Here is a 25452-nt window from a genome sequence, read left to right as displayed (position 1 = left end):
CCCCCCCCCCCCCGCAGGTTCCCAGCCTCCTAAGCGTTTGCAGAAACGCTCAAGGCAAAGGCGAAGGTGGGTGACATTCATTAGCGCTTTTGTGACTCTCTTCCCAGGGAGCAGGCCCCTGGATAAAGGTTCCCGGCAGCCTCGCCTCCCCGCGGCAGGTGCCCGAGAGCGCGGCACGGCTCTGCCCCCTGTCCCCCCGGGGAGCCCTCGGCCATGTCTGCGCTCGCGGCCAGCGTATCTCAGCGGCGGGAGGCAGCTCTTGCTCTTGGCTCCCAGCACGAAGCCGTCAAGTATTTAGGCCAGGACTTCGAGACCCTGAGGAGGCGGTGCTTGGACTGGGGGGTCCTGTTCAAGGACCCCGAGTTCCCAGCGTGCCCGTCAGCCTTGGGCTACAAGGACCTTGGACCACACTCTCCCCAGACTCGAGGCGTCGTCTGGAAGCGACCCCCGGTAAGGAGACCGGCTTGCAGCTGCGGGTCACACGGATGGAGGGTCCTCACTTCTGGTCGGAAGTAGTTGAGGGAGAAATCATGCCCCTGGGCCCTAAGTTTCTGGGTCCCCTATTGTAGAGCAATCCTCCCCAAGACTTTCTCAGAGGCAGTGAGGTATGGAGGGAACACCACACACAGGCTTTGGGACCAGCCGCATCGGATCTGAGCCCGTGTGGCCGAGTGCAGAAACCTCACCTTTCTCATCTGTGGAATGGTGCTTCAGGGTGGGGCTGCAGAACCGTCCTCCCCAAACCCAAGCCGTGACCTCCTGCTCCGGGACCCTTGTCCGGTGACTCAACCGGAAGGATGGGGGCCCCTCTGCAGGGTGAGAGCCGAGACCAGGGCTCCGTGCCGTGTCTGGCACATAAGGCGAGTCACAAGGGACCACGATCAGTGGCCCTACGCCAGGCGCCTCTGTTCTCGCCCACGACGGGAAAGCCAAGCTGTGGGAGCCGTCTCCTCGGCAGGGGTGGGGAACGGAGCGCGAGGCAGGGACAGCACCGTGGACGTGATCAGAACCGTCCTTCGATTCCTGCTCCCGCTGCCCCAGGGTCTGCGTCCTGTCCGGTTTGCAGGACGGTCTGCTGGAGAAACCCGTCACCCCACTCGCTCCTTCCAACCCGGCCCATCCTCCGTACCCGAGACCTGAGGGGCTAGTCGGGGGTGTTGGCAAAATCGAGGCCAGGAATCGGTTTTGGATTCTTATTTCGAGAGTTGACAGCCATTTCGTTTCCAAGGACAGGTCGTCCAGCCTGAGTTTTGGGCCAGGCGTGGGCTCCGTCCCGGGGAAGGTGGTCGGGGAGATCCTGAGGAGGGAGCTGTGGTCCCAGCTGTGAATCGGGGACAATGGAGGCGCTGCACAGGGACGTCAACTGCGAGCCAGGGGACCCGGGGTGTCCAGAGGGGGCAGCCTAGTGGGGCTGGGGACCCCAAAGGGCCTGGGGAGGGGTGAACGGGGATGACGGGGGTTTCGCCGGGTGACCGAAGCCACGGGTCAGTTAACCTTTGCCAAGGTTTTCTCCTTCATCTGAGATTCTCAAAGCTCCTACCTCCCCGACCACTTTGCTCTGCCCTAAACTGAGTCTTCACCGGGTCTCACTGTCCACGTAAACACGGTCGCTGTAGAGCGGACGTGTGGGTTTGCGCGAGGCTGTGCTCACACACCGTGAGGTGTCACACATCCTCTGACCCTACTGACGTCACACAGGCTCCCGAGCTGGAAACGGCCCTGACCCTCCCTCCGTCGGGCGCCTGCTCCGGTACCCGGGAAAACCACCCCGGCCAAGAGGCTGGGCCCCCTCCCCGGATGCCTCGGGGCCGCAAGAGTGGGGGCGTCCCGACTGGAGCTGCACTGATGGGCCCCCTTCCCCCTTCTCTCCTTCCTTCCTTTTCTTGCTTCTACTTGTGGTAAAATACACATAGCGTAAAACTTCCCGTCCCAACCGCCCCTAGGCTTGCCCGCCGAGCACTTACCCTCTCGTGCACTGCCAGCACGCCATGGGCTCCCAAACAGCTTGTGAAACGGGGCCTCTGTCCTCACTAAACACTGTACGTGGAACCACACGGTATTCGTCCTTCCGTGACCGGTTCATCTCACTCTGTCCAATGTCCTCAGGGTCACCCCTGCAGTAGCAGGTGTCAGAATTTCCTTCCTTCTGGAGGCTGAGCCCCAGTCCACTGGGGGCGGACGCCATGCTTCTCTCACTCATTCACTAATCGAGGGACGTTCAGGTGGTTTCCACCTTCTGGCTGTCGTGGATCATGCCGTTACGAACACGGGTGTTCAAGTATCTCTTTGAGACCCAGCTTTCAATTCTTTTGGGTGTATGCCCCGACGTGGAACCTCCAGATCGTACGGTAATAATGTTTTTGATTTTTTTAAAGGAAATAAAATGTATTTTTTTAGTTTATTTTTTAAAAATGTTTATTTATTTATTTTGAGAGAGAGAGAAAGAGTGAGAGGGGGAAGAGGCAGAGAGAGAGGGAGGGAGAGGCTCCCAAGCAGGATCCACACTGTCAGCGCGGAGCCCGACGTGGGGCTCGATCTCATGAACTGTGAGATCGTGACTTGAGTCGATATCGAGAGTCAGACATTTAACCGACTGAGCCCCCAGGCTCCCCTTGTTTCTTTATTCTTTTGTTATTAATTTTTTTAATGTTTATTTGTTTTTGAGACAGAAAGAGACAGAGCACAAGCAAGGGAGAGGCAGAGAGAGAGGGAGAGAGAATCCGAGGCAGGCTCCAGGCTCTGAGCTGTCAGCACAGAGCCCGATGCGGGGCTCGAACTCACAGACTGTGAGATCATGACCTGAGCTGAAGTCGGACGCTCAACCGACTGAGCCACCCAGGCGCCCCCCAACAAGTGTCCTCCTTAATGCCCATCACCCATTTAGCCCAACCCCCCACCCACCTCCCCTCCAGCAACCCCCGGTTTGTTCTCTGTATCTAAGAGTCTCTTAGAGTTTGCCTCCTTCTCGGTTTTTATCTTATTTTTCCTTCCCTTCTTGTATGTTCATCTGTTGTTTCTTAAATTTCACAGATGAGTAAAGTCCTAGGACATCTGTCTTTCTCTGCCCGACTTCTCTCGCTCAGCATAATACCCTCCAGTTCCATCCGCGTTGTTGCAAATGGCAAGATTTCCTTCTTTCTCGTGGCCGAGTAACATTCCACTGTGTGTACATACAACGCTGTCTTTATCCGTTCATCGGTTCCTGGACACTTGAGTTGCTTCTGTATCTTGGCTGTTGTAGGTGATGCTGCGGTAAACACCGGGGTGCCTGTATCCCTTTGAATTAGTGTTTTTGTATTCTTTGGATAAACACCTAGTAGTGCAGTTGCTGGGTCGGAGGGTAGTTCAATTTTTAACTTTTTGAGGAACCTCCACACTGTTCTCCAGAGCGGCCGCGCCATTGTGTATTCCCACCAGCGGTGCACGCGGGTTCCCCTTTCTCCGCGTCCTCACCAGCACCTGCTGTTTTCTGCTCTTTGACAGTGGCCGTCCTAATGTGTGCGGGGTGGCCTCTCACTGTGGTTTTGGTTTGTGTTCCCCTGATGATGACGCTGAGCGCCTCTGCATGTGTCCGTTGGCCACCCGGATGTCTTCCCTGGAGAAATGTCTGTTCAAGTCATTTGCTCATTTTTAAGTTGGGTTATCGGCTTTTTGGTTTCACTCGCTGCTTTGGAGGGTGATGCCTGACTCTGTTTGTACCAGGGACTTCACGCCAGCTGCCCGGCTGTGGCTCTAACGACCCTGCCTCGCACCAAGCTGTTAACTTGTACCTGTCCTGTGGGGCACGTGGATGGGGTGGGCCAAACACGCATGCACGTATGCTTTGGTCCTCTTGACAGGAGATGATGCTGGCTACTTAGATGTTTCCTGAAATCATAAAATTTGGCATCCTGACCCTTTCAGGGTCTTTGCCTGTTTTGTTTTTTGTTTCGTTTCGTTTTGTTTTGTTTTTTTGCCTATTTTTACGCTGCTGAGCAGAAGGTCTGCTTGGGCTCTCCTCTCGGTGGTGGAAGACGAGTTTGCCCAGATTGAAGATCTCAGGGTCCAGCTTGTAAGCCCAGGATAAGCTTTCGCTATTCACGATCCGAGTGAGATTTTCTCCGCTGGGGCTGGACACAGACGACAGACACAACGGCGGCCGTGTGAGACCCGGGGCCTCCTGCCGCCCTCCCCATGCTGTCCATCCTCGTGTCCCCACGGCGCCCGGGCCCGCCGCCTGAGGGACGCCTGGCGTGCGCGGCCCAGCTGACGATGTTCTTTTCCGCCTATTTGTTGGCAGTTGAGCATTTGGTGGATCCTGAGGACAGACTCCGGGGGAGGGGGTGATGCCTGCTGCATAGTGAGGACCCAGGGGAGGGGTGGAGGGCGTGGCTCTTGGGAGGTTGGGTGCAGATGAGCGGCCGGGCCTCCCCCCGGGGCTGCCACATTCCCTCCTGCTGCTGTCTCTGGACTAATGGATTTGGCCGCATCTATTAGCACTGGTCACGCACAGATGCCGGTGTGGAGCTTGCGCAAGCCTTCTCTAGTCGGGGGCAGGCAGCGTGTGGCTGAGAGCCTGGGTCTGGGCGCCAGGCACATCGGGATTCTGGTCCCCTCGGTGCCGTTTCCTGGCCCTGGGCCCCCGAGTGAGATGCTGACCCCCAGGACCCAGTCTCGACATCTGTAAAAGGGGTAATAACATCACTTACCTGGCGGGGTTATCCGGAGGCTTGGATGAGAGAGCGGGAGTGGGTTGAGCACAGCGGCTCTCGGGGCTGGGAGCACCCCCTGGTTCACGTCAGAGGGCGAAGTACCAATAGGAACGGAACACACGGGGCCAGGGCAGGGGCGTTAACCTGACCGTGGAGTCCGGGACGGTTCATCACTGCGGACATTCGAGTCGGAAGGGGGGGTCGGGAGCAGGAGCAGGAGGGCACAGGTGGGAGAGAGCAGGGCTGTGCAGGTGTGCGGGAGAGAGGGAGGCTGTGGGAGACAGAGGTGAGGCTGGGAGGTCAAGGGGGCCGGCCGCAGGGGTGGGAGTGCCAGGCAGGTGATGAGGCCGCCACCCTGGCGGTGGTGACCGAGGTGACAGCACCGCGGGCTCTGGAAGCCACGGCCGGAGCTCCTGAAACTGTCAGACGTGGGCTGATGCCCCGGGGCGCGGTGTTTCCCTGTCACCGCTGTCACCGTCGCCTGGAGTGTGCCGTCCAGTCACTTCCTGCCTCGGCCTCCTCAGGGTGCCCGGGGGTCCCTGTGCCCTGCACCACAGGCTGATACGGGCTGGAGTAACGTATGTGTGTGTTGAGATCCCTGCCCCAGCGGCATTAACACCATTATGGAGAAGGGGAAGGGGGGGACGCGTGTCTCTCTGAAACCGCCCGGGCCAGCGTGTTCCTCGGTATGTCCCGCCCGCCTTCTGGCAGCAAGCTGCATGGGGAGACTTCGGGAACGCGCTGCGGCCACAGCTCCGAGCCGAGACGCAGTCTGCTCACCGAGCTGAGGGTCCGCACAACCCGGGAGTCGTGGCGTTTCTTGGTGCCTGTTTCCGAGGAGGCGTCGTGAATGATGCTAACCGACGATGCGATAAACCAACGTCCCCTCCGCCTGTAGGCCACGCGGTGCCATTCCTATGACAGGGTACGTCGCCTCCAGGTCTCGCAAACCACCGTCTCCCAGACCGAGCGCAAGATCTTAGCAGAACTTGGTCTGAGTCTGCTTAGATCTCAGTCTCATGAGCTTACATCACAGGAACTGTGACTTGTGCAGCTGGGGACATCGCCATCCTCCGTGGCTGGGGGTTGAAGCCAGGGGTTTGGGTTGGCTCGACTTGGGACTCGAACTCGCGGACCTCAAGAACAGGACCTGAGCTGCAGTCGGATGCTCAGCTGACTGAGCCACCCAGGCACCCCGAGAGTATGTTTTAATGTTTATTTTTGAGAGAGAGAAAGTGTGAGTGTGGGAGGGGTCGAGAGAGAGGGAGACGGAGTCCCAAGCAGGATCTGCACCATCAGCACAGAGCCCGATGCGGGGCTCGATCTCCTGAACCCTGAGATCATGACCTGAGCCGAAGTCAAGAGTCAGATGCTTAACTGGCTGAGCCGCCAAGCACCCTGGGAGGGGACAGTCTTTCAGGAGGGTTTTCAAGGAGCGAGATTCTGTGAGACCCTGCTCGGTGCGTCCTCTCGTCTTTCTTCTCGACGTTTTTTGTCCCTCTCTTTTTAGTTTTTCATTTTCCAAATCTGTCCCCCTTTTGCTCCCCAAGAGCTGACGGTCTGGAGGCCGGGAGCGCCCAGCACCTGGCATCAGCATTTGCAGCTCTGAGAACCCCTGGCTTGGCTGACACCAGGGCGTCTCTCAACTACCCTTGGAGGTGGCCGAGAGGGACCCGGACAGAGCTGCAGGCCCGCCAGCGGCCCAGCCGCATAACCCGCGGTTCTTACAGCGAGGTTGCAAAGTCTCCACGTGCCGAGAAAACGCGGACAAGACACGTGTGATCGAAAGCCGGCATCTACCGCGACCTCTTACCTCTCCCCCCCCATTTCCCCATGGTCGGTCACAGAGGGGTGTCTGTTCCTTGAGGGTCCACCCTCGCCCTGGACAGTCTTCCGGGGCAATGCAGACCCACCTCTCCCTTGGTGACAGAGCCATGGTCAGCCCCTCGGACAGTCTGCATCCTCTCCCACCCAGAGAGCCCCAGACACAGTCCGTCTCGGGTGTTTCTCGTTTTCCCCCTGAGCGTACGCGGCCTACACCCGGCTTTTCTCCGACTCTTCCGTGAGGGTCGGGCCTGGTTTCCCGAGCAAAGGCCGGAAGCACCTTGAGTCTCAGGACCGGTTCTCCCTTCGCTCCCGCCTTGCCCTCTTGCCTGCCTGCCGAGCTGTGCGCGGAGCGGGCTCCCGGACGAGTTGGACAAGCTGCTCGGGGGAGTACACCGGCCCCGTGGTGGGGGGTTCACGGGAAGGAAGGACTTCTCGCGGGGCCCGGAGGTCCAGGCAGATGCCCCGCGGAGGGACGTGAGCACAGGGAGCGCGGCTGGGGTGTGTGGGTGCATCACCGCGAGCTCTCGCCTGAGGTCACACCCCACGCCCCAGCGCCTGGGTCAGTGTGAGGGGCCCCCTTCACGCTGTCAGGCGGTTAATGAGCGTCCGCGGGTGCACAGCACTAGTTGGGGTGAGGAAACGCTTCTGTAAGCCTCTCTGTAGGTAGGGGTGCTGTCTGAGAGGTGAGCTCACGAGTCACCACATTATTGCCGGGGCCACTGCCTTTCGTCCCTCCCTGCCCTGCATCTCCGCTCTGCACCCTGGCCGCCTTCCCCCTCCGCACCCCTGCTCCGCACCCCGGCTGCCTCCTCCCTCCTCCAGGCTGCAGAGTCCTCGGCAGGTGATCTGGGCTCCTCCCAGGCTGAGCCCTGACCGTGACGCTCCCTGACCTCCACTCCTTCTGGCACCGGACGACTAGTGACTCGTGTTTTGTCCACTCGCTTTCAGGAGCTGTGTGCCAGCCCTCAGTTTATCGTTGATGGAGCCAGGCGCGCGGACATCTGTCAGGGAGACCTGGGTGAGTACGGGGTCGGCCACAGCCCTCTTTGTCCGTGGTCAGGGCACGCGTGTGGCCGTGTGCTGACTGACGCGAGATCAAGCCGTTGGACACGCCATCGCCTGTGCGATTTTCTGCGTGGGTCTGCATTTCTGGGCGGTTGTCTTCACTGTGAGTCTGCACAGCTGGGAGTGTCACTCCCCAGTGGGGTCCCCGCATGGCACCCGGCCCCTCCTAACGCAAGAGTCACGAGCCGGGATGGCGGGCGCACGGTGGCGACCGTGCTGCGATGCGCTTCGAGGCTGGTTGCCTGTAAGTGGACGTAACTCGCCCATGGAATGGCCACGTCCGTATAATTGTGGTCTGTCCACGGGACGGTTCTAAACTCCGTAGGAAGACGAGGATCCCGTTTTCTCGCCAAGCTGTGTCTCGTAGCCTGGAATCCTGCGAGAACAGCGTCCACCTCCCAACCTCCCACGCTCCCTCCGAATCAGATGCACTTACACTTAGAAAATCGTTTATCCCAAGTTTTTGCTAAGTTCTGGCCTCGGGTGGGGGGCCGAGGCTCCCCTTGAAGGTGCCTCAGCGCTGCTGGCCTCTCAGCCGCCCCCGGCCCGCGGGGTCTGCGCACGGAGTCGCCCGACGCCGACGTCTCAGGGGACGGGGTGGCCCTCGGTCGAGCTCACTGGGCTCCTGACCGCCAGCCCGCGCCGGCTGCAAGGCCAGAACTGGAGATCAGGCACCGGGTGATCCAGTCCCACCCGGAAAACCAGCAAAGCAAAAGGAAGCATCCACACAGACCCGGAAACCCTGTCTTCCCAGGAAGCCCCTCCCTCCTCTCCTGCTGGTTCCAGCCGAGAACACCTGCTCTCCTCAGCCTGCCAGAAGGTTCTAGGAATTGGAAGTTCACAGGGCATTTTATTTTAAGTGTTCCCACATTCTGGCTGTTACACGTGGAGCAGACACCACCTCGGCCGGAGCCCACAGAGCGTGAGAGAGAGCAGAGCGGCTGGGACGTGGCCGCGGCCTCCGTGTCCCAAGCCCTGTGACTTCTGTGCCCCTTGCGCTTGGACTCACGGCCCTTTTACTTCCAGCCAAATGTTTAACCTAATTAGCATGCGTCTCAGGGAAACAGCTTTGAATGTCCACTCGTAACAGCTCCTCGTTATAGACACGTTAACTTTGGGAAAGGTATTTAACAAGTGCCTTTTAACTGTCGGCCTGAATAGAGGCTCTTGAGTAGTTTCGAGCAGGGAGAGGAGAGGTTTCCAGAGGAGGCCTGCGTGTTGCCATGGTGAGCGCATGCAGCCGCGGAGCCAGACATGGACCAACTGCCCTCAGAAGCCGCCTCCTGGGTAGTGAGAGGGGCCGCCAGCCGGTGCCCCGGGGGAGCCCAGCCTCCGCGGTGGCCTTTCGAGAGCGGAGCGTAAAGGGGCTGGAGGGCGCGTGCTGGGGGCCTGAGGGCCAGCCGGGCGCCCTGGGCCCTGGGTGGAGGCCCCCGGGGGAGGCTCCCCATCCGACCAGGAGCCAGGCGGCCCCGGCGAGTCAGGGCGCACCTCCCACGGTGTTCGTCCAAGTGCTGAGAGTCCGATATAGCACAGGGGGCCCTACTCTGGGTTTACTACGTTTTTATCACCGTTGCCACCCCCGGTCTGTCATTTTGTTATTTCGGACGCATGCCCTTCACCAGTGACAAATCCCGGAGAGTGTGCGGTGAAAAGCTAGCTGCCCGCCTCCCCGGGGGCCCGCCGCCCTGTCACCACCTCTTGTCCGGCCCGCTGGCTCATCGCGTCCTTGCGCTGGAGGCAGAAAAGTGTAGGCACCGCTGTCTGTTCTCTTTGCGCTTAACCGAGTGCTGGTCTTCCCACAACGTGTCGGAGCAGCTCGGTCCCCTTCCCGCTCAGCCCTGTCCCGTCTTGACATCGCCTCCCGAGCCGTCTTCTCCTTTGCTGTTACGACACGTGTAGCAGCGGATGTCCTTCTTCCTCGGCCCTGTCGCGCATGGGTGCCTGTCCCTGGGCCTGCGGCACCGCAGGTTCAGTCCGCGGGGCGCCGATCTGCCGCCCGCCGGGCCAGGCCTGCCTCCCGGACTCGTGAGCCACTCCGCGCCCAGGGGAGACTCTGGGCTCACCTCCGGTCCAGGGCCTGGCCTTCTCTGGAGGCACAGTTTTAGGAGAATAAAGGCTGGGAAGCGAGTGATGCTAGCCAGCTCCTAGCGCCGCGGGCCAGGAGCGCAGGAAGCGCCCGTTCTGGGCCCCTGAGGGGCTCCGCGACCGCGACTATGGGGCAGATGTCTCCGCCAAGTGGGTTCTGACGCTTGCTGCCTTCAGCAAATGGGGAGCAGAGAGAGACTTCCGGAGTCCAGAGGGAAATTAGATCACTCCTTTTGTTTTTTGTTTTAGGTTTATTTATTTATTCTGAGAGAGACAGAGAGAAGACAAGTGGGGGAGGGGCAGAGAGAGGGGGAGAGAGAGACTCCCAAACACACTCCCCTCTGCCAGCGCAGAGCCCGACGTGGGGCTCGAACCCACAAACTGTGAGATCACGACCTGAGCTGAAACCAGGAGCCAGACGCTCAGCCGACCGAGCCCCTGGCGCCCCGGAATTAGAATGGTTTCCGAATCACGACTGCTGCTGCGGAGCAGGGTGAGGGAGAAGGGCCCCCTACGAGGCCCTGGTGGCTCTGGGGCCTCTGCCCTGCTTCCTCTCTGCCTGGCAGCGGGCGTGGGCGCTGAGTGTGGGCGTGGGCTCCCCGGGGGCTCCCCGCACCTCCCTGGAATCGCTGTCCTTTCTTCCTGGTTGTCTTTCTTCCGGGTCAGGCCCTGTGTTCTCGTGAAGGGGGCGTGGGTGGCCCGTTCCCCACGTCTCCACAGAGAACGAGCAACAGGTCCTAAATCCCGGCTCCTTCTCTGAGGCATTCCCCTCGTGGATTTTTCCGCGTGAGTCGGCGCTCCCGCGAGGGGGCCACATCGGACTGGTGTCTCCATCCTTAAAACGCTCTCCGGGACGCCTTAGATCTGTGGCCTCCTTTGAGGAGGGCGTGAAGTAAGTCAGTTCATCAGGACTGGCGACCAGGCGGCCTCAGCACGTAGAGAGCCAGACCCCTCACGGACTCTGGTGGGTGCGGGTCAGGCCTCCAGGAAGCGCTCAGCCGCAGATGGCCGTTCCCGCAGCCAGGCCTGGGTGAGGAGGGCGAGGTTCGCTTTTGCCAATGGGGCCTTCTCCTACTTAGGGTGGTCCCCCTTCCCTCCATTTGATACCTAGTGCTCAGTGCCCCTGCGCTCGGACCCACTATCACAGTATCCCGTCTACTCTGAGGAAGGGGCCCAGGACAGTCATTTACATGTTAGTATGAATCTGAGCCAGTGGTTACAGGAGGATTTGTGTGTCCTGTGTGGTCGGAATGGTTGCAGGCAAAGATGTGCAGCAGTGACAGCCGCGGATCACATCACAGTGGTCGTAAATACCTCAAAATACCGTTTCAATTTCTACTCATTACCACCTCGTAATTAAGCTGTCACCAGGCCCCACCCCAAACCTTTTACATCGAACGTTGACAGAGAAACACAAACCTTCCTGTGTCATAATTGAAAAAACATTTTAATAACGGTTTCGATACAGTTTATGATGTCCTGTTTTTCATGTTATGCATTTAGAAACATTATTCTATCCGTCCCTCACGGGCAGAGATGCTGCTCAGCTCCGCTGGGGTCACTGGGTCTGAGGCCCGAGGCTCCCTGGCCCCCCAGGAGCCCTGCCCTTGGCTGGGGAGTGACGCTCACCGAGGCCAGTGTAGAACTTTGTCTGGTCCACTAGCAGAGAGAGTCCTTCCGGGGAACTACTTGGTCTTCCAGATGCCTGTCCCCCTCCCGTCTCCTGCCCCCCCCATGCTGCTGGGCTGGCCTGACCGCACCCGGCAGGGTGTGTCTGTGGTGGGCGAGGTTCCTGCCTGGGCCTTCTGCTGCCACATGCCTCGGGCACCACGCTCCTGGCCTCTTGTGCTTTGCTGAGGCCACGGGAGGCCTTGTAGGTATCTCTGCCCTCCCAGGGCTTGTCTCCTCCTCGCCAGCTGGAGGCTGCCGCGTCCGTGCAGATGGTCCCTCCTCACCAGCTTCCGTCTCGGTCCCCGTGCCTGTGGGCTCTCGGTCCCTGTGCCCACGCAGCCCCCGGCACCTCCTCCTTGCTCTGAGCTTGGAGCCCCTGCTCCCACTGATCCCCACCCGCCTTCCCAGAAGCTGTATCTATGGATGGGGTCGGGGTCGAGGTACCCTGAGGACATTACGTCTGCTGTTAACCCCCGCACGCGCGTGCACCTGTTATGTCCCGAACCCCTCTGCCAGCTGGAGATTTATATTCATATGTATTCTTAAATATTCCTCTTGTTACAAGTAAGTCCTTTTTGCTCAGTGCCAAATGATCCTGTGCAATGAATCATGAGGTACAAACCCATTTTACAGATCAGAAAACCCAGGACCACAGGAGTTAAGTGGGGCTGCAGGTGGCTCAGCAGACAAGTCCGAACTCACGTTATTTCTGCTTTTCTGAGCTTGTAGGGACCGATTCTCAAAGCTCTGGTCCCAGTGGCCTGCAGACTGTCCCCCACAGTGTGGGGTTTGGTGGTGACACACAGAGCAGGGCCCCCGACCTGAGGGCGGGAATCTCCCACAGGTGCGTTCTCCTGGAGGGGGGCTGGGGCTCTCACCCTGTGACTATAAGGGCCCAGAATGTCCACGGAGGCTCCCGCTCCGGTCCCTCGGGGCACAGGCACTGCTGACTTGTTCACTCGCTGGCCCCTGCACCGCCCAGCCCGCCTGGGCAGATACCGCGACCAAGTGGCAGTGTGGTCAGGGAACAGGTGACGATGACCAGGGTGAACAGGAGCCAGGGACGCCCGAGGCCGTGTCCCAGCTGCCATGTGTCCCAGGCTGCCGGGCATCTGGGTCTGGGCAGAGCCTGGGAGAGGGCAGAGAGGTGTCCGTGGGGCAGAGGCTGGCCCCAGAGGAGGCCGGGGCTCTGGGGACCCGGTCACCCGGTGACTCCGAGGTTTGGAACTGTCTGACTTTGTCTCTGCTTGCAGGGGTGAGGGCTGGCATCAGCGTGCCTTGGAGGGAAGGAAGAACGGTATAATTACAGGGCTCGGAGGGCCTGCAGGAGGCCACGAGGCCACGTTCCCAAATGCGGGTGGGCCTGAGATGGGTCCTGCTGTGAGAGCGTCTCACGTGGGCACCCGGGTGAGACGAGACCCCTCTGCTGGCCTGGGCACCAAGCCAGAGCGGCGAGAGGGAGAGGAGGAGCAGGGGAGAGGAGCGGGGCTCCCCGAAAACTCTGTGGTGACAGCGTTAGAAGGATCGTTGTCACCACCAGGGACGTGTTGCCACAGAGCCACATCAAGCTGTCTTGTCCGACCTCCCTCCAGCGCAGACCCCTCCCGTGGGGCTCTGGCTTGTCAGCCCCCCGCTCCCTGTGCCAGCATGCCCCTCCCCCAACCCCGGGGACGTGTGCGATGTCTGGGGGCGGTGTGGGTCGTCTCCGTGGCCTGGGGTGGGCTGAGCATTCTGTCACACAGCAGGATTCACTCAGGATACGGGAGCTCAGAGACCCACGTCTGCTTCTGGTCTTACCCGGCTGTCTCCGCTGTCCCCGTGTGCAATGTCGTTGCACAACAGCTAAGGCGTGAGACCTTCTCCCCAGTAATCAACACACGGGTTTTCGAATCACTTCTGACAATTTCGTGCCGACCCACGTGATTTCATTCAGGTAGCATTTTATCCTGGGGTCTGCAAAAGCGTCCGGGCCCGCTGCCCGCCTCCACTGGGCTGTCCGTGCAGCCGGGGGAGGCTGGGAACTGTGCGGGAGGGGACACCCTTGTGCGTGAGTGTTTTAATGCAGCCAGAGGCGGGAGGCCTGGAAGGCGCCAGACGCGGAGGGGAGGAGGCCCGGTTGGCTTTTCGCCAGAGGCAGAGCTAAAACAGCACCTGCTGGTGACGCCCGGCAGGCGGAGGCCTCCACCGCTGTCGAGTCTTGAAGGTGGACTTTTACAAGGTGGCGCAAAGCCCTCCGTGCCCTGCGCTGTTCTCAGCGGGACCCCGGCTCTCTGACCACGAGTTGGGGGGAACGCAGACCGTCCGATTACAGGGGTTCCGCCCTGTCTCTGAGGGGCTCCCATCTCTTTTGGGCCAACGCTCCTCATTCAGTAGCCCTTTTTGGGGCGCTTTCTTGCTTCATAAAGGCCAGCCCCTCCCCAGCCTCCCCGAGACGCCTGAACACAAGGAAGGCCAACCGTCCCCTGGGCGGGGGAGAAGGGCCACGAGTTTCTGACTGCGGTCCCGTGTGTGGCCTTCCCCCGGGCGGTTCTGCGACACCCACGGGCCGTCCTGTGATCCAACTCAGTTCTGACGTTATCTAGGTGGAGTCAGACCCACCAGCCCCAGGCTCAGCCCTAGGAGACCATCCCCGCCTCCGACGCCAGGCTCAAGTCCACGGGCTCACCTGTGCTTCTGACCAACTGGCTGTGGGTGGGAAGGTCCCACGACCCCTCCTTGGGTCAACGTGCCCGAGCGGCTCTCACTGCGCAGGCAAGCATTTTACTCTCTGGAGCTGGTTTCCTAGAAGAGGATGCACCTCACGAACAGTGACGGCGGGGGGGGGGGTGGGGAGAGGCGCAGGGTGAAGTGGGGACGGGGCGGGGGCGCCGGTCTCCCCGAATCTGCATGTGTGCACCAGTGACAGACGCCTGATGGATAGGATCATTGGCTGCCGGGGGATGATGGGCTCCCAGGTCCGCGGGGGGGGGGGGGGGTGGGTGGGGGGTGGGGGTGGGGGAGGGGGACTGAGGGCTCCGTTCCGTTCCCCTGGGAGCTTTCAAAGCCACCTCATTACTTTAACAAAAGAGTGAGTGACACTGTCTCCCACTGCTTCAGCCTGGGTTACCATAACCGAAGAGTGACACTGGGTTTCCTGAGCCCTGAGCCCAGAAACAGGTCAGAGACTGATTGTCACTCGTTACTATAAACGTCAGAGCATCACAGGCTGGCTGGTGCCAGTGTGGTCCCTGGGCTGGTTCCCGGACGTGGGACTCTGTACCCTCGAGCCCGTTCTCCTGCTACAGCCCGGGGTTCCCACACCCGACCCCGCAGCCACCACAGCTCTGGGGGGCGGGGGTTCACCTGCCTTGTTCCCTCCAGGCTCCCTCCTCTCCACCCCACCCCCACCCCCAGGCTCTGTGCATCCTGTTCCCAGAGTCCCGGGGGCCCTGCCCACTGCTGTGGCTTTGTCTCAGCCCTTTTGCTCTTTACTCTGGTTCCTGCTGTTCAGCTTTGAAGGGGCCCCTGCAGGGGATCTGGCACCTCACCTTTCTCCGTCCTTCCTCCCACCTCCTCCCTGCGCCCCCGTGGCCCAGACGCTGCCCCCCCTTCTCCCTCGGCGTCTGAGTTCTTGACACGCAAGGTTCACAGTAACACTGGGTGTTCAGACCTCAGGCTTTGACTCTGATGTGTCAAGGGAATTTTTGATTTAGCGACTTCTGTGTCAAAAGCCTGACTCAGGATGGCTGTCTTTTCGCGGACTTAAAGCCTCTTTTGACAGAGCACCTCATCGTTAGGGCTCGGGTCTGCCTGCTGCTTCGTGGCCCTGAAGCCCGTGGCTGCAGGGGTGGAGGGCTCCCGGGCGTCCTGATTTCAGTGGGATAAAAAATCACTTTGTTATTTTAATAGACATTAGTCCCCTTACAGTATAACCTGAGTGAGAGTGGGAAGAATGAAGCTCAGGTGTCCCCGACTTCCCCTGAGGTCAGGGACCCGGGACCCCCCAATTCCAGCCTCCTCGTTCTCCAAACTCTGCCCCTCCTGCGGCCGGACCTTGCTGGAAGGTGGCTGGCGAGGAGGGACTTGTCCGTCACAATTTCCCCCTCTTTCCCGCCCGCCTTGTTCGTCACCGAAGCCTTGTGGCTGCTTCTGGAAATGGGAACATGGCTACAGATCACAGCCGTGTCCCTCTTGAGATTCATGTGGCCCCGGCTTCAAGGCAGGTCCCCAAACAAGTGCTGGAAAGTTCTGAGCAACAGAATACATGTCCCCCCGGGAGCCTCTCCAAGGGGAACATCCTGGCTTGGCGTGTTCCTTAGAAAGAGCATCCGCTCACGCCTGGCTCACCGGGGCTGGTTGGAAGCCCAGAGCCTGTGAACCCACCGCGTGCACTCCGAGCTCTGCGTGAGCACGAGGGGGGGCCCGCGAGACGTCAGGACTGAGGCAGATGAAAGGAAGATTAACCTCCTCGAGCTGGGCAGCCCCGTTTGATGTCAGCCACTGAGGGACGCTTAGTTTCCGTGACTTGACTTGTAATGTCTGAGGTGTCAGAGGCGGGCAGCCGGGAGCAAGGTCAGTGCCAGAGGGAGCGGGAGGGCCGCGCCTGGCTGTGAGGGCACCTGCCTCCCGGAGTGGCCACCCTGTCAACCCCTCCCCGGGGGCACAGGCCAGGGTGACTTCCCTTGTTATCTCCCCCTGCCCCCAGGTTTAGGGGCAAAGGCCCTGACGTTGGCAGAGGTGGGATCTGTGGGCCCAGAGCATGTCCCCTGGGGCCTTGCTTCCCCACAGACCCGGGAGACTCAGGAGCAAACACAGAAGGTGCTCCTGGGGATCTGCACAAGGACAAGATGTAATCTATTCATTCATTCCGTCACTTGCTTATTTATTTTTGTCGAACACTCATTGAGCCCCTACTATGGGTCAGCCGTCTGCGGGGGATGCCAGACAAGGAATCCACATCCCTGCTGGGGCTCCAGGAGGGTGCTCCACCTGAGGGGGGAGGTGGGGTCACGCCTCGGCTGAGCACCTGCCGTGCAGAAGGAGCTCTGAGTCCACACTGGGTGCTGACCGTGACCCCGAGGTGCACAGAGCGGTTTAGATACGCTCTTCGGGAAACACAACGGAACAGAGGGACATGTGGCTGGAGAGGGGCGGGGGCGTGGCAGTGACTTGCAGGCAGAGGGACCAGGGACCGAGGGGTCAGCCACCCAGGGGGAGGCGAGGGCACGCTCGTGCACATCCGAGTCTGACCGGAGGTCAGGTTCTTGGTAGGAGAGGAAGGAGGAAAGCTGGAGACGTGGGTCACGTTCGTGTGTTTTCTGTCTTTCCACTGTCAACCCCACCAACTGGGTGCGTGGAGGTGACACGGTCAATTTTCAGGGATGGGGCGGGGAAGCAGAGAACTTCCCAGGACTCCCAGGGAGGGTGCAGGGGCCGCCGTGACCTTCAGATGCCGGAGGACGGGGTCCATCTGACCCTGAAGGGTGGACTGAACAGGACGGTGAGGGTCAGAGAGGGCAGGGACCCTGCGGGCCGGCCTGACCAGCATCCCCGTGTCACGGCGCAGGTGACTGCTGGCTCCTGGCGGCCCTGGCCTCCCTCACCTTGAACGAAGAGCTGCTTTACCGCGTTGTCCCCAGAGACCAAGACTTCCAGCAGAACTACGCGGGGATCTTTCATTTCCAGGTATCGTGCTCTGCTCGTGGCCCTTGAACAGCGTGGGGATTGGGGTGCAGCCGGAAATCTGTGGATGACGTTGGACCCCCTCCAAATGTCACTACTTTTAACTTACTGTCGACCTGAAGCCGTCTTGATAACGTAACCAGTCGATTCACATGTAGTTTGTGTGTTACGTGTATTATACACTGTGTTCCCAGAATAAAGTAAGCCGGAGAAAAGAAAATGTTACTAGGAAAATCATAAGGAAGAGAAAACACATTTTCAGGACTGTGCTGTATTTATCGAAAACAGTCCACGCATGAGCCGTTCTCACTGTGCAAACCGCGTGGCCCAGGAGCAGCTCCCGCCCAGACCCACGGAATCTGCGGGGGGCCGGGGGCCCGGAGGTCCCCCCGGGGGCTTCTGGCGCTCCCCTGGGTCTGAGAACTGCGGCCCCCACGCATCCGCACTCCCCGGCTGTGTGGCCTTGAGAAGGAAGCCCCTTTGGGTGAGGGTCCCGGGGCGTGGGACCCGGTCGCCCGCTGCGTCATGTGGGCAACTTCCCGCCTCCTGCGTTTCCTGCTTTCTCGTGGGTGCGGAAGACCAGGGCCCGCCCTTGTGGGAGCTGGGAGCTCAGGGGGGGCGCTGCCCCGTGTCTGTGCGCCCGCAGTTCTGGCGGTACGGCAAGTGGGTGGACGTGGTTGTGGACGACAGGCTGCCCACCGAGGACGGGGAGCTGCTGTTCCTTCGCTCCGGGACGGGCGGCGAGTTCTGGGGCGCCCTGCTGGAGAAGGCCTACGCCAAGTGAGTGACCCAGGAGCCAGAGGAACAGACCTCGGGGCCAGGAGGTCACGGCTCAGTTCTGTCCCCCGTGACCGCATGAATTGGGGGCGAGCCCCTCAGCCTCCGTGCCTAGTTTTGTCCTCTTTGGACCCCACGCTCCCTTCCAGGTCCAGGCGTATTTTTACAGGAGTGATGAGGACGAGTAGGCGGGGCACTTAGATGCTGACCCCTGCCCTGCGGCCTCCCCCCCTTCCCGTGGGCTCCCCACGTGTGATCTGACGCGTGTCACTTTCTGGCTCCCTGTCCTCCAGCCCCATTCCTCCAGCCCTCTTCCCAGAGCAGGCGCCTGGGGGACTCCCAGCCTGAGGGAGGGGCCCCCTCATCCCTGCCTGTGCTCCCTGCCCCCAGGGTCAGCTGTGCAGAGGCTGAACTTTGCTTTTAAAGGGGCAGGTGGGTGGCTTGGTGACAGATGACCTGACATTCGTTCCTGCACCTTGCTGGCCCAGAGCAAACTCGGCAGAGGGCCCTCCCTTACCTTCTGGTCCACGCCGTGTCCCAGCCGCAGGCCCCACGGCCCCCTCGCTTGTGAATGGCGTGCTCTTTCCTTCTTTCACAGGCTCAACGGCTCCTACGAGGCTCTCACTGGAGGGTCTCTGGTGGAGGGGTTGCAGGATCTCACAGGCGGCATCTGTGAGTGTTATGACCTGAGGAAGCCTCCGGCCGGCCTGTTTCAGATCATCCGGAAGGCCCTCCGCGCGGGGTCTCTGCTGGCCTGCTCCATTGATGTGAGTCAGTGCGGGCCCCTCTGTTCCCCTCGTGCGGCAGGGGAGGGGCTGGGCAGGCGAGCGGCCAGGAGGCTTTGGGCCAGAGCAGCATCCAGGCTGAAGGGGCAAGTCTGGTGACACATGGGTCCCAGCACGCGGGGGGCGGGTTGGGACCTGATTAGTGGGTAGAACGGGGCTCCCATGAGGAGTTAGTAGCCGGGGAGCAGCCCTGAGAACGGAGATCTGCTCCCGGATCCCAGCTCCCTCCTGTGCTCCCCCCTCTCTGCTGAGTAACCGTGGGCTTTAGGAAACAGATTTAGGAAACAGATAAATGACGGACATGCTCGACGGGCTTTGGGAAAAGGGAAGCGGTTCTGGAACCAGGGTGCTGGCCGTCCCGACCCTGGGGCGGCGTGGACGGACGCACTTTTCTGCAACGTCTCTGCATTAGCGTGTCTTTGGTGGAGAGACGGTGCAGGGCCTGGAGAGGAAGGGGGGAGAACCAGGCTTGTTCAGAGCAGCCGTCCTGGATCGGCGGCACGGGGTCACCCTCGGGGAGCAGGTGACGCCCCAGTTTCCGGGGGCATCTGGAGGCTGTGAGCCTGGAGCTGTGGGCCTGCTTGGAGGGGCTGGATGGGGAGGGCTCTGCTCCCTGAGGTCACTGCTGCACCTGCACCCCAGCACTGCACGGGGCCTGTCTGGGCGGCGTGTCCTTGGAAAGCCTGTAGGGGCCACCTGGACAGGGTCAGGATCAGGGTCAGCTGCCGGCACCGGACCTCATTCCCCATCAGGTCTCCAGTGCAGCCGAGGCAGAAACAGAGACCACAACCTGCCAGAAGCTGGTGAAGAGCCACGCGTACTCGGTCACTGGTGTTGAAGAGGTAAAACCCCTTCGGAGGGGAGTGGAGACTGCATGTGCCCAGGGCACCCTGAGAGGGGCCACCTCTGAGAGGTTCCCTGCCCCCCGAGGTCCCTCTCTGGCTGCCCCTGACACTCACAGCAAGGGCCCTTCTGGCCTTGTGGATGACGTGGCCTGTGTGAGCCACAGCTCCGTGGGCTCCGAGGAGATGCGGCCTGGGGGGTGGGGGTGGGGGAAGGCCCTGGAGAAAGTGTAGAAATTGTCAGATTCCACACTCATCGCAAGCGTGTGTATACAGGTGAAGGGGTGGAAACCCGCACGACCCCGAAGGGGATAGAGGCAGTGATGTCTGCTCTCAGGACGGGGCGTAACAGTGGGAAGGAACACGGGTTTTCCCTACTCTGCAACCCGAGCAGAAAGCAGGGGCTGTGGTTTTCAGTATTTTTAGTTACTGGACTCTGCCCACTTCCCTAAAAGGATTTACAGTTGTTTACAGAGAAAAGCACAGACACTGTCAAACCATAACACAAGGGTAAATACACCAGACAATCCAGGCAAAAGACAGTGCTACTGTTGAGAAATGAATTTTGCTTTGGGTTTCCCGCTGGCCAAGGCAAAAAGGGAAATGCGATGGGTATCTCAGTTTTTGTTATTTATTAAAATGAAACAGGTGTTCGTTGCATGCGTTTGTGTCCCACAACTGTCCTCTTTAGTGAAGCCAGTTCTCCAGTACAGATTGAGCGTGAATGTGTAAGCACAGGGCTGGGTGTCACGGGAGATACAAAGGAAAGCAGGACACCGAGGACCTAATGATTCGTTGTGTCTGTGTGAGCAGGTGCAAATGCTGGTATGAGGGCTCCTAGTGAGTGTTCAGTAACCACCAGGGAGGCAGGAGGTGTGGGCTTCGTAGACAACTGCCCAGATGCCCACCCTCCCTCCACCACCTGCTGACCCTGGATAACTTAACCCTCTGAGTCTAGGATTTCTGAGCTGCAAAATACAGGTGCTAGCAGCACCCAGCTCGTAGGACCCCCATCAGGTTTATTTTATTTTATTTTATTTTATTTTATTTTATTTATTTATTTATTTAAAAAAATTTTTTTTAACATTTATTTATTTTTGAGACAGGGAGAGACAGCATGAATGGGGGAGGGTCAGAGAGAGAGGGAGACACAGAATCTGAAACAGGCTCCAGGCTCCGAGCTGTCAGCACAGAGCCCGACGCGGGGCTCAAACTCACGGACCTCGAGATCATGACCTGAGCCGAAGTCGGATGCCCAACCGACTGAGCCACCCAGGCGCCCCCCCCATCAGGTTTAAATGAGGTGATAGTGCCCTTGAACTGCTTAGCGTCCTGCTTAGTCCGGAGCACATGTTCCGTGAGTGCTGACTGCCATGCTGCTGGCATTTGTCTGGAGGGCGCCTGTCACCGTTAGGTTCGTTCCAGCCGATACGAACTTGTTAGACACACTACATGTCCAACCCAATTGTGGAAAACAGAGCAGTTGGCCGCATCCTGAAAATGTGTTAAAATAAGGGTGTGGTTGTTTAGGGGCATTGAAAGTTGAGTGGGAGCCCCCTCTGGGCAGACGTGGGGGTGGGGCAGCCCGGACACAGCAGCTCAGGTGCTTTTGCGCGCGTGGACCTTGCAGGTGGATTTCTGGGGCCATCCCGAGAAGCTGGTCAGACTCCGGAACCCGTGGGGCGAAGTGGAGTGGACGGGGGCGTGGGGTGACAGGTAGGCTCTCCCTCTCCGTCCTCACCTCCCCCTGCAAGGGCGGCTCGCGGACACGGTCCTCTTGAGACCGAAATCGCCGTGAGCACCGTGGCACTTTCTGTCCGCGAGCGGGCCTGTTCAGAGGGTGCTGCGTGGCTCCGGGCTGGGAAGGCACAGCTCACAGCACGTGGTGGGGTCTCTGCCTGGCGTTTGCAGATCTGGCAGCTGGGTTGGAATTTTGCTTGTCACTGAAGTTTGCCTGTTTCCCAACTGCCACACCGCGGTGACCCCAAGGGAGGCCAGACCCTCAGGTCAACGCCTCCCAAATCACAGACCCTGGTCTCTGACAAAGGCCAAGCTTGGGAAGTGGGGTCCACCCCCAAGGGCCAGCAGGCAGTGGTGGGTGGACGCGAGCGAGACTCTCACTCACCATGGGACTCCTATTGGTCCTTCCGGCAAGGTCACGAAGGACCGGACAGGCTCCCCTCAGGCAGGCCTCCCACCCTGGATGAGGAGCCACTGGAAATGAGAATGAACTCCCCTCCCTCCCCTCAGTGCATCCTTAACCTGGGGGGGGGGGGGCAAGGATCTGAGTGCTGTCTGTGCGTCCTTAACCTGGGGGGCGGGGAGCCGCGTGCTGTCCGTGCGTCCTTAATCTTGGTGAGGGACAGGGAGCCGCGTGCTGTCGGAGCTCAGCGATCGTGCTGGGCTCTGGGGGGCCTTTGGCACGTGCAGCCACACGTCACCAGTGCCCACCTGCCTGCCTCCCTTCAGGGGTGCGCCACCAGAAACAGGTGTCCCTGGGGCCACAGATTCTGATGCCCCTGCCTGAGCCTGAGCAAAACCCAAAACCTCACTTCTGCCAACGGCCCAGAAAGGGCAGAAACCGAATGAACCGAAACTCCGAGTTTTGGCCGTTTCGGCCGACGGCTGTTTGGCCGGAGGGCTTGTTTGAACCCGGCTCCTTTCCTGACTGCTATCAGTCTCTCAGAGGTTGGGGCAACTCCGAGCGGAGGCGTGGGTGCAGGTGAGGGTGCAGGCGGGGACCTGGCAAGGACGTGGGCGTGGATGTGGGTGTGGACAGGGGTGTGGCCGGGGATGTGGGTGCAGGTGTGATGTGGGTGTGGACGCGGATGTGGACAGGGGTGTGGCCAGGGAGTGTGGGTGTGGAGAGTCGTGTGGACGTGGGTGTGGGCGTGGACACGAGCGTAGACAGGGGTGTGGCCGGGTGTGGCCGTGGCCACGGGCATGCATGCCTGACCAGCTTCCGCAGGCCTCTTCTCTCGACCCGCTCCTGTCCTCCGGACCGGGAGCCTCAGACAGACACGGGAAGGGGCCCCGAGAGTGAACTTAGGGCAAAGTCCCTGCCGCACAACTGGGGTCGCCCTGCAGGTGCCGTGGGGTCCGTGTCCCCGGCCGGCGTCCTGTCCCAGGTGCGTGCCCCTCGCCCCCACTGTCTGTTCTGCCTCTGCCTGCTGGGCTTCAGCTCCCGTCTGTCTGTGGCCCTCCGGGGACATCTGTCTATTCTAAACAAAGTGCCCTGCAGGTGACCTTGCTTGGACGACCACCTCGGCTTCGATTCAGAGTATTTCAGGGCGGCCTGGGGGCTCCGTTGGTTAAGTGTGGGACCCTTGATCTTGGCTCAGGTTCATAGATCTAGCCCAGCGTTGGGCTCTGCGCCGACAGCACGGAGTCCGCTTGGGACTCTGTCTCCCTCTCTGCCCCTCCCCCCACTCACACTCTTTCTTTCTCTCAAAATCAATAAATAAACTTAAAAAACTAATTTTATGATTTCCACCAGTGCACCAGAGTGGAATCACATCGATCCCAGGCGGAAGGAGGAGCTGGACAAGAGAGCCGAGGACGGGGAGTTCTGGTGAGTGCCGTCTGCAGGAATGTTCCGGAATGTGACAGGGTCCCCTCGGGGGCTGTTCTTCCCCCCTTTACTCCCCTGCCTGCGTGTCTGTAGCATCGAAGACGCGCTGTCTGGGCCTGTCCTCCCACATTCCCACATCTGTCCATCGGGCAGAGCGCTAAGCTGGGCTTAGCAGTGAGGCAGGGGGACTCCCTCATGGCGGGCAGAGGCAGGTGACAGGGACGCCATGAACGTGACGTGGCCTGGGGACGTGTCTGCAAGTCATTGCTTGGAGTTAAGTCAGAAGACGCCTGCTCAGGCTCCCAAGTGGCCAGCCCGGAGGCAGCACCCGCATGCGGTTGGGTCTCTGCCTGGTCCTTACCGCGCCGGGGGGCGGAGGGGGGACTCGCTGATAAAACGGAGGCGCTGACAGTAGCAGGGACTCGAACAGCAGCCCCGCGGGTGCAGAGAGGGTCAGAGCCGGCCGCGGCCGCCCCTCTGTCCTGCCCGCAGGCTCCCCCTTCTCTCCTCTCAGCCCTGCTCTTGACCCCCAGCCCTCTGCCTCTTCCGCCCCCAGGATGTCATTTTCGGATTTCTCGAGGCAGTTCTCCCGGCTGCAGATCTGCAGCTTGTCCCCGGACTCCCTGAGCGGTGACCAGCTGCACAAATGGAACCTGGTCCTGTTCAATGGCCGCTGGACGCAGGGCCCCACCGCCGGGGGCTGCCCGAGCTTCCCAGGTGAGGCAGAGGGCCGAGGGGGCCCAGGCCCTTCTGGTGCGCCCTCCCAGGGCTGGCTCCCGGCACAGGCCCCGCGTCTCCCTGGGCTTGGGGGCCCCGGCAGCCCCCCACCCGAGGCCTGAGCCCAGCTAACACCGTCCCTCAGCTTCTGTGTGTTCAGGGTGTCCTCAGGCCCCCCACCGCCCCCGCCCCCCAAGGGCCTGCTTCTTCTTGTTTAATGTGCCCTCGGCCCCCAGTGCCAAGGCCCCCTGCCCTTTCCTTGGGCTCCTCCCGGCCCCTGGCGGACAGCCTCCCGACTCCGAGAACGTCTGCTGCTTCAACACGCCGCATCCCCCAGGGTGCGTGTGCGCCTGGGCGGGCAGTGGACACGGAGGCGGAGGGGCCTGAGCCTGGGGATCCAGACGGCCCCTCCGCCCTCTCCCGGGGCCACCGGAGCCCCACCCCGGTGGGGACAGCCTGGTACAACCATCCACATCTGCACCCCCGGGCACTCGTCCTGCTGCGGGTGGGGGCCCTCCTGGCTCCCAGGACGGCACCGACACATGGGCGCACTGAGAAACCCACCGCACGTCTCTAAGGAGAAGTGGAGGAAAGCAAAGCCCACTGTCTGCACCCCTCTCTCCCCGGCGCCCCACCCACCCCTGCCCGGTTCCCTGCCCTCCCTGCTCTGAGGCTTACGGCCCCACCGGCTGGTGGAGACCATCGGCCCCCCCAGGTAGAGCTGGGGCAGGGCTGTGTCGTGCTGTGCACGCAGCCCCATAATAAAGTCCCGCGTACGTGCAGGCCACGTCTCCTCCTTCGTCACCCCCCTCCCAGACCCAAAGCCCCACTCTGGCGGCAGAGACAGCGGGCGCCCACCTGGCTGAACAGGTGCCGGGCCCTGGGAGCGTCGTTTGGTACAGTGAGAACACCCACCTCGGAAGGCGCTTTGTAAACTGGGTAGTGTTCCGTGAACGGGGTGTAGTATTTTTGCGGCCCATTCTGTTCCTCCGGTTCCGTTAAGGAGTGAGCAGAAAATGGAGGGATTGCGGTAAGGTTGCATTTGGGAGAAATTAAATATGCTCGCCATTAGCAAGCTCTCAGAGAATGCCGGGAGATTTGCAAGGATCACTTAGGGGCTCAGAGCCATGGCGGACAGAGGTCTCTGCACACAATCCCGGTCACCTCCGCATCCTTCCCGCCCTTCTGCGATGGCTTCCTGAAGCCACAGGGGTTTGCCTTTGAAATCCACACACTTGTGCCCGAAATAAACAGTCCTGACGTGGGGATTGGGGAGGCGGGGTCGAGTACGTAATATCATCACTGATAATCCGTGGTTCTTGGTCCCCTGCATGGGCCGTGTCATTTCGTCCAGTTGGGCCCTTCCCAGAAGGATGTGAGAGCCCCCCCATCCCCTCCCCGCCAGGGCCCTTCCCAGAGGATGTGAGAGCCCCCCCTCCTCACCCCCCCCCCCCCTCTCCCCCCCCCCAGGGCCCTTCCCCAGAGGATGTGAGAGCCCCCCACTCTCCCCTCCCCCTGAAGGGTCTTCCCCAGAGGATGTGAGAGTCTCCCCTTCCCCTCCCCCCCAGGGCCCAGCCCCCCCACCGTCCCCTCCCCCCAGGGCCCTTCCCCAGAGGATATGAGAGCCCCCATCCCCTCCCCCCACCAGGGCCCTTCCCCAGAGGATGTGAGAGCCTCCCCTTCCCCTCCCCGCCAGGGCCCAGCCCCCCCACCGTCCCCTCCCCCCAGGGCCCTTCCCCAGAGGATATGAGAGCCCCCAT

General features: G+C 60.8%; 1 protein-coding gene across 1 annotated transcript in view; it reads left to right on the top strand.

Moving 5' to 3' along the window:
- Positions 1–213: 213 nt before the first annotated feature.
- LOC125926016 (calpain-8-like) overlaps positions 214–25452 on the top strand; it is a 30595-nt gene continuing 5356 nt past the window's right edge. The window contains 9 exon segments of the mRNA XM_049635312.1: positions 214–450; positions 7467–7536; positions 16885–17003; positions 17647–17780; positions 18376–18544; positions 19315–19404; positions 21035–21120; positions 22901–22975; positions 23532–23692. Of these exon segments, the coding sequence (XP_049491269.1) occupies positions 214–450; positions 7467–7536; positions 16885–17003; positions 17647–17780; positions 18376–18544; positions 19315–19404; positions 21035–21120; positions 22901–22975; positions 23532–23692 (1141 nt within the window).

Source organism: Panthera uncia, chromosome F1 (genome assembly GCF_023721935.1).
Source record: "Panthera uncia isolate 11264 chromosome F1, Puncia_PCG_1.0, whole genome shotgun sequence".
Classification (NCBI taxonomy): Eukaryota; Metazoa; Chordata; class Mammalia; order Carnivora; family Felidae; genus Panthera; species Panthera uncia.
The sequence above is the reverse complement of the archived record's forward strand: the minus strand, read 5'-3'. Positions and strand labels throughout refer to the sequence as shown.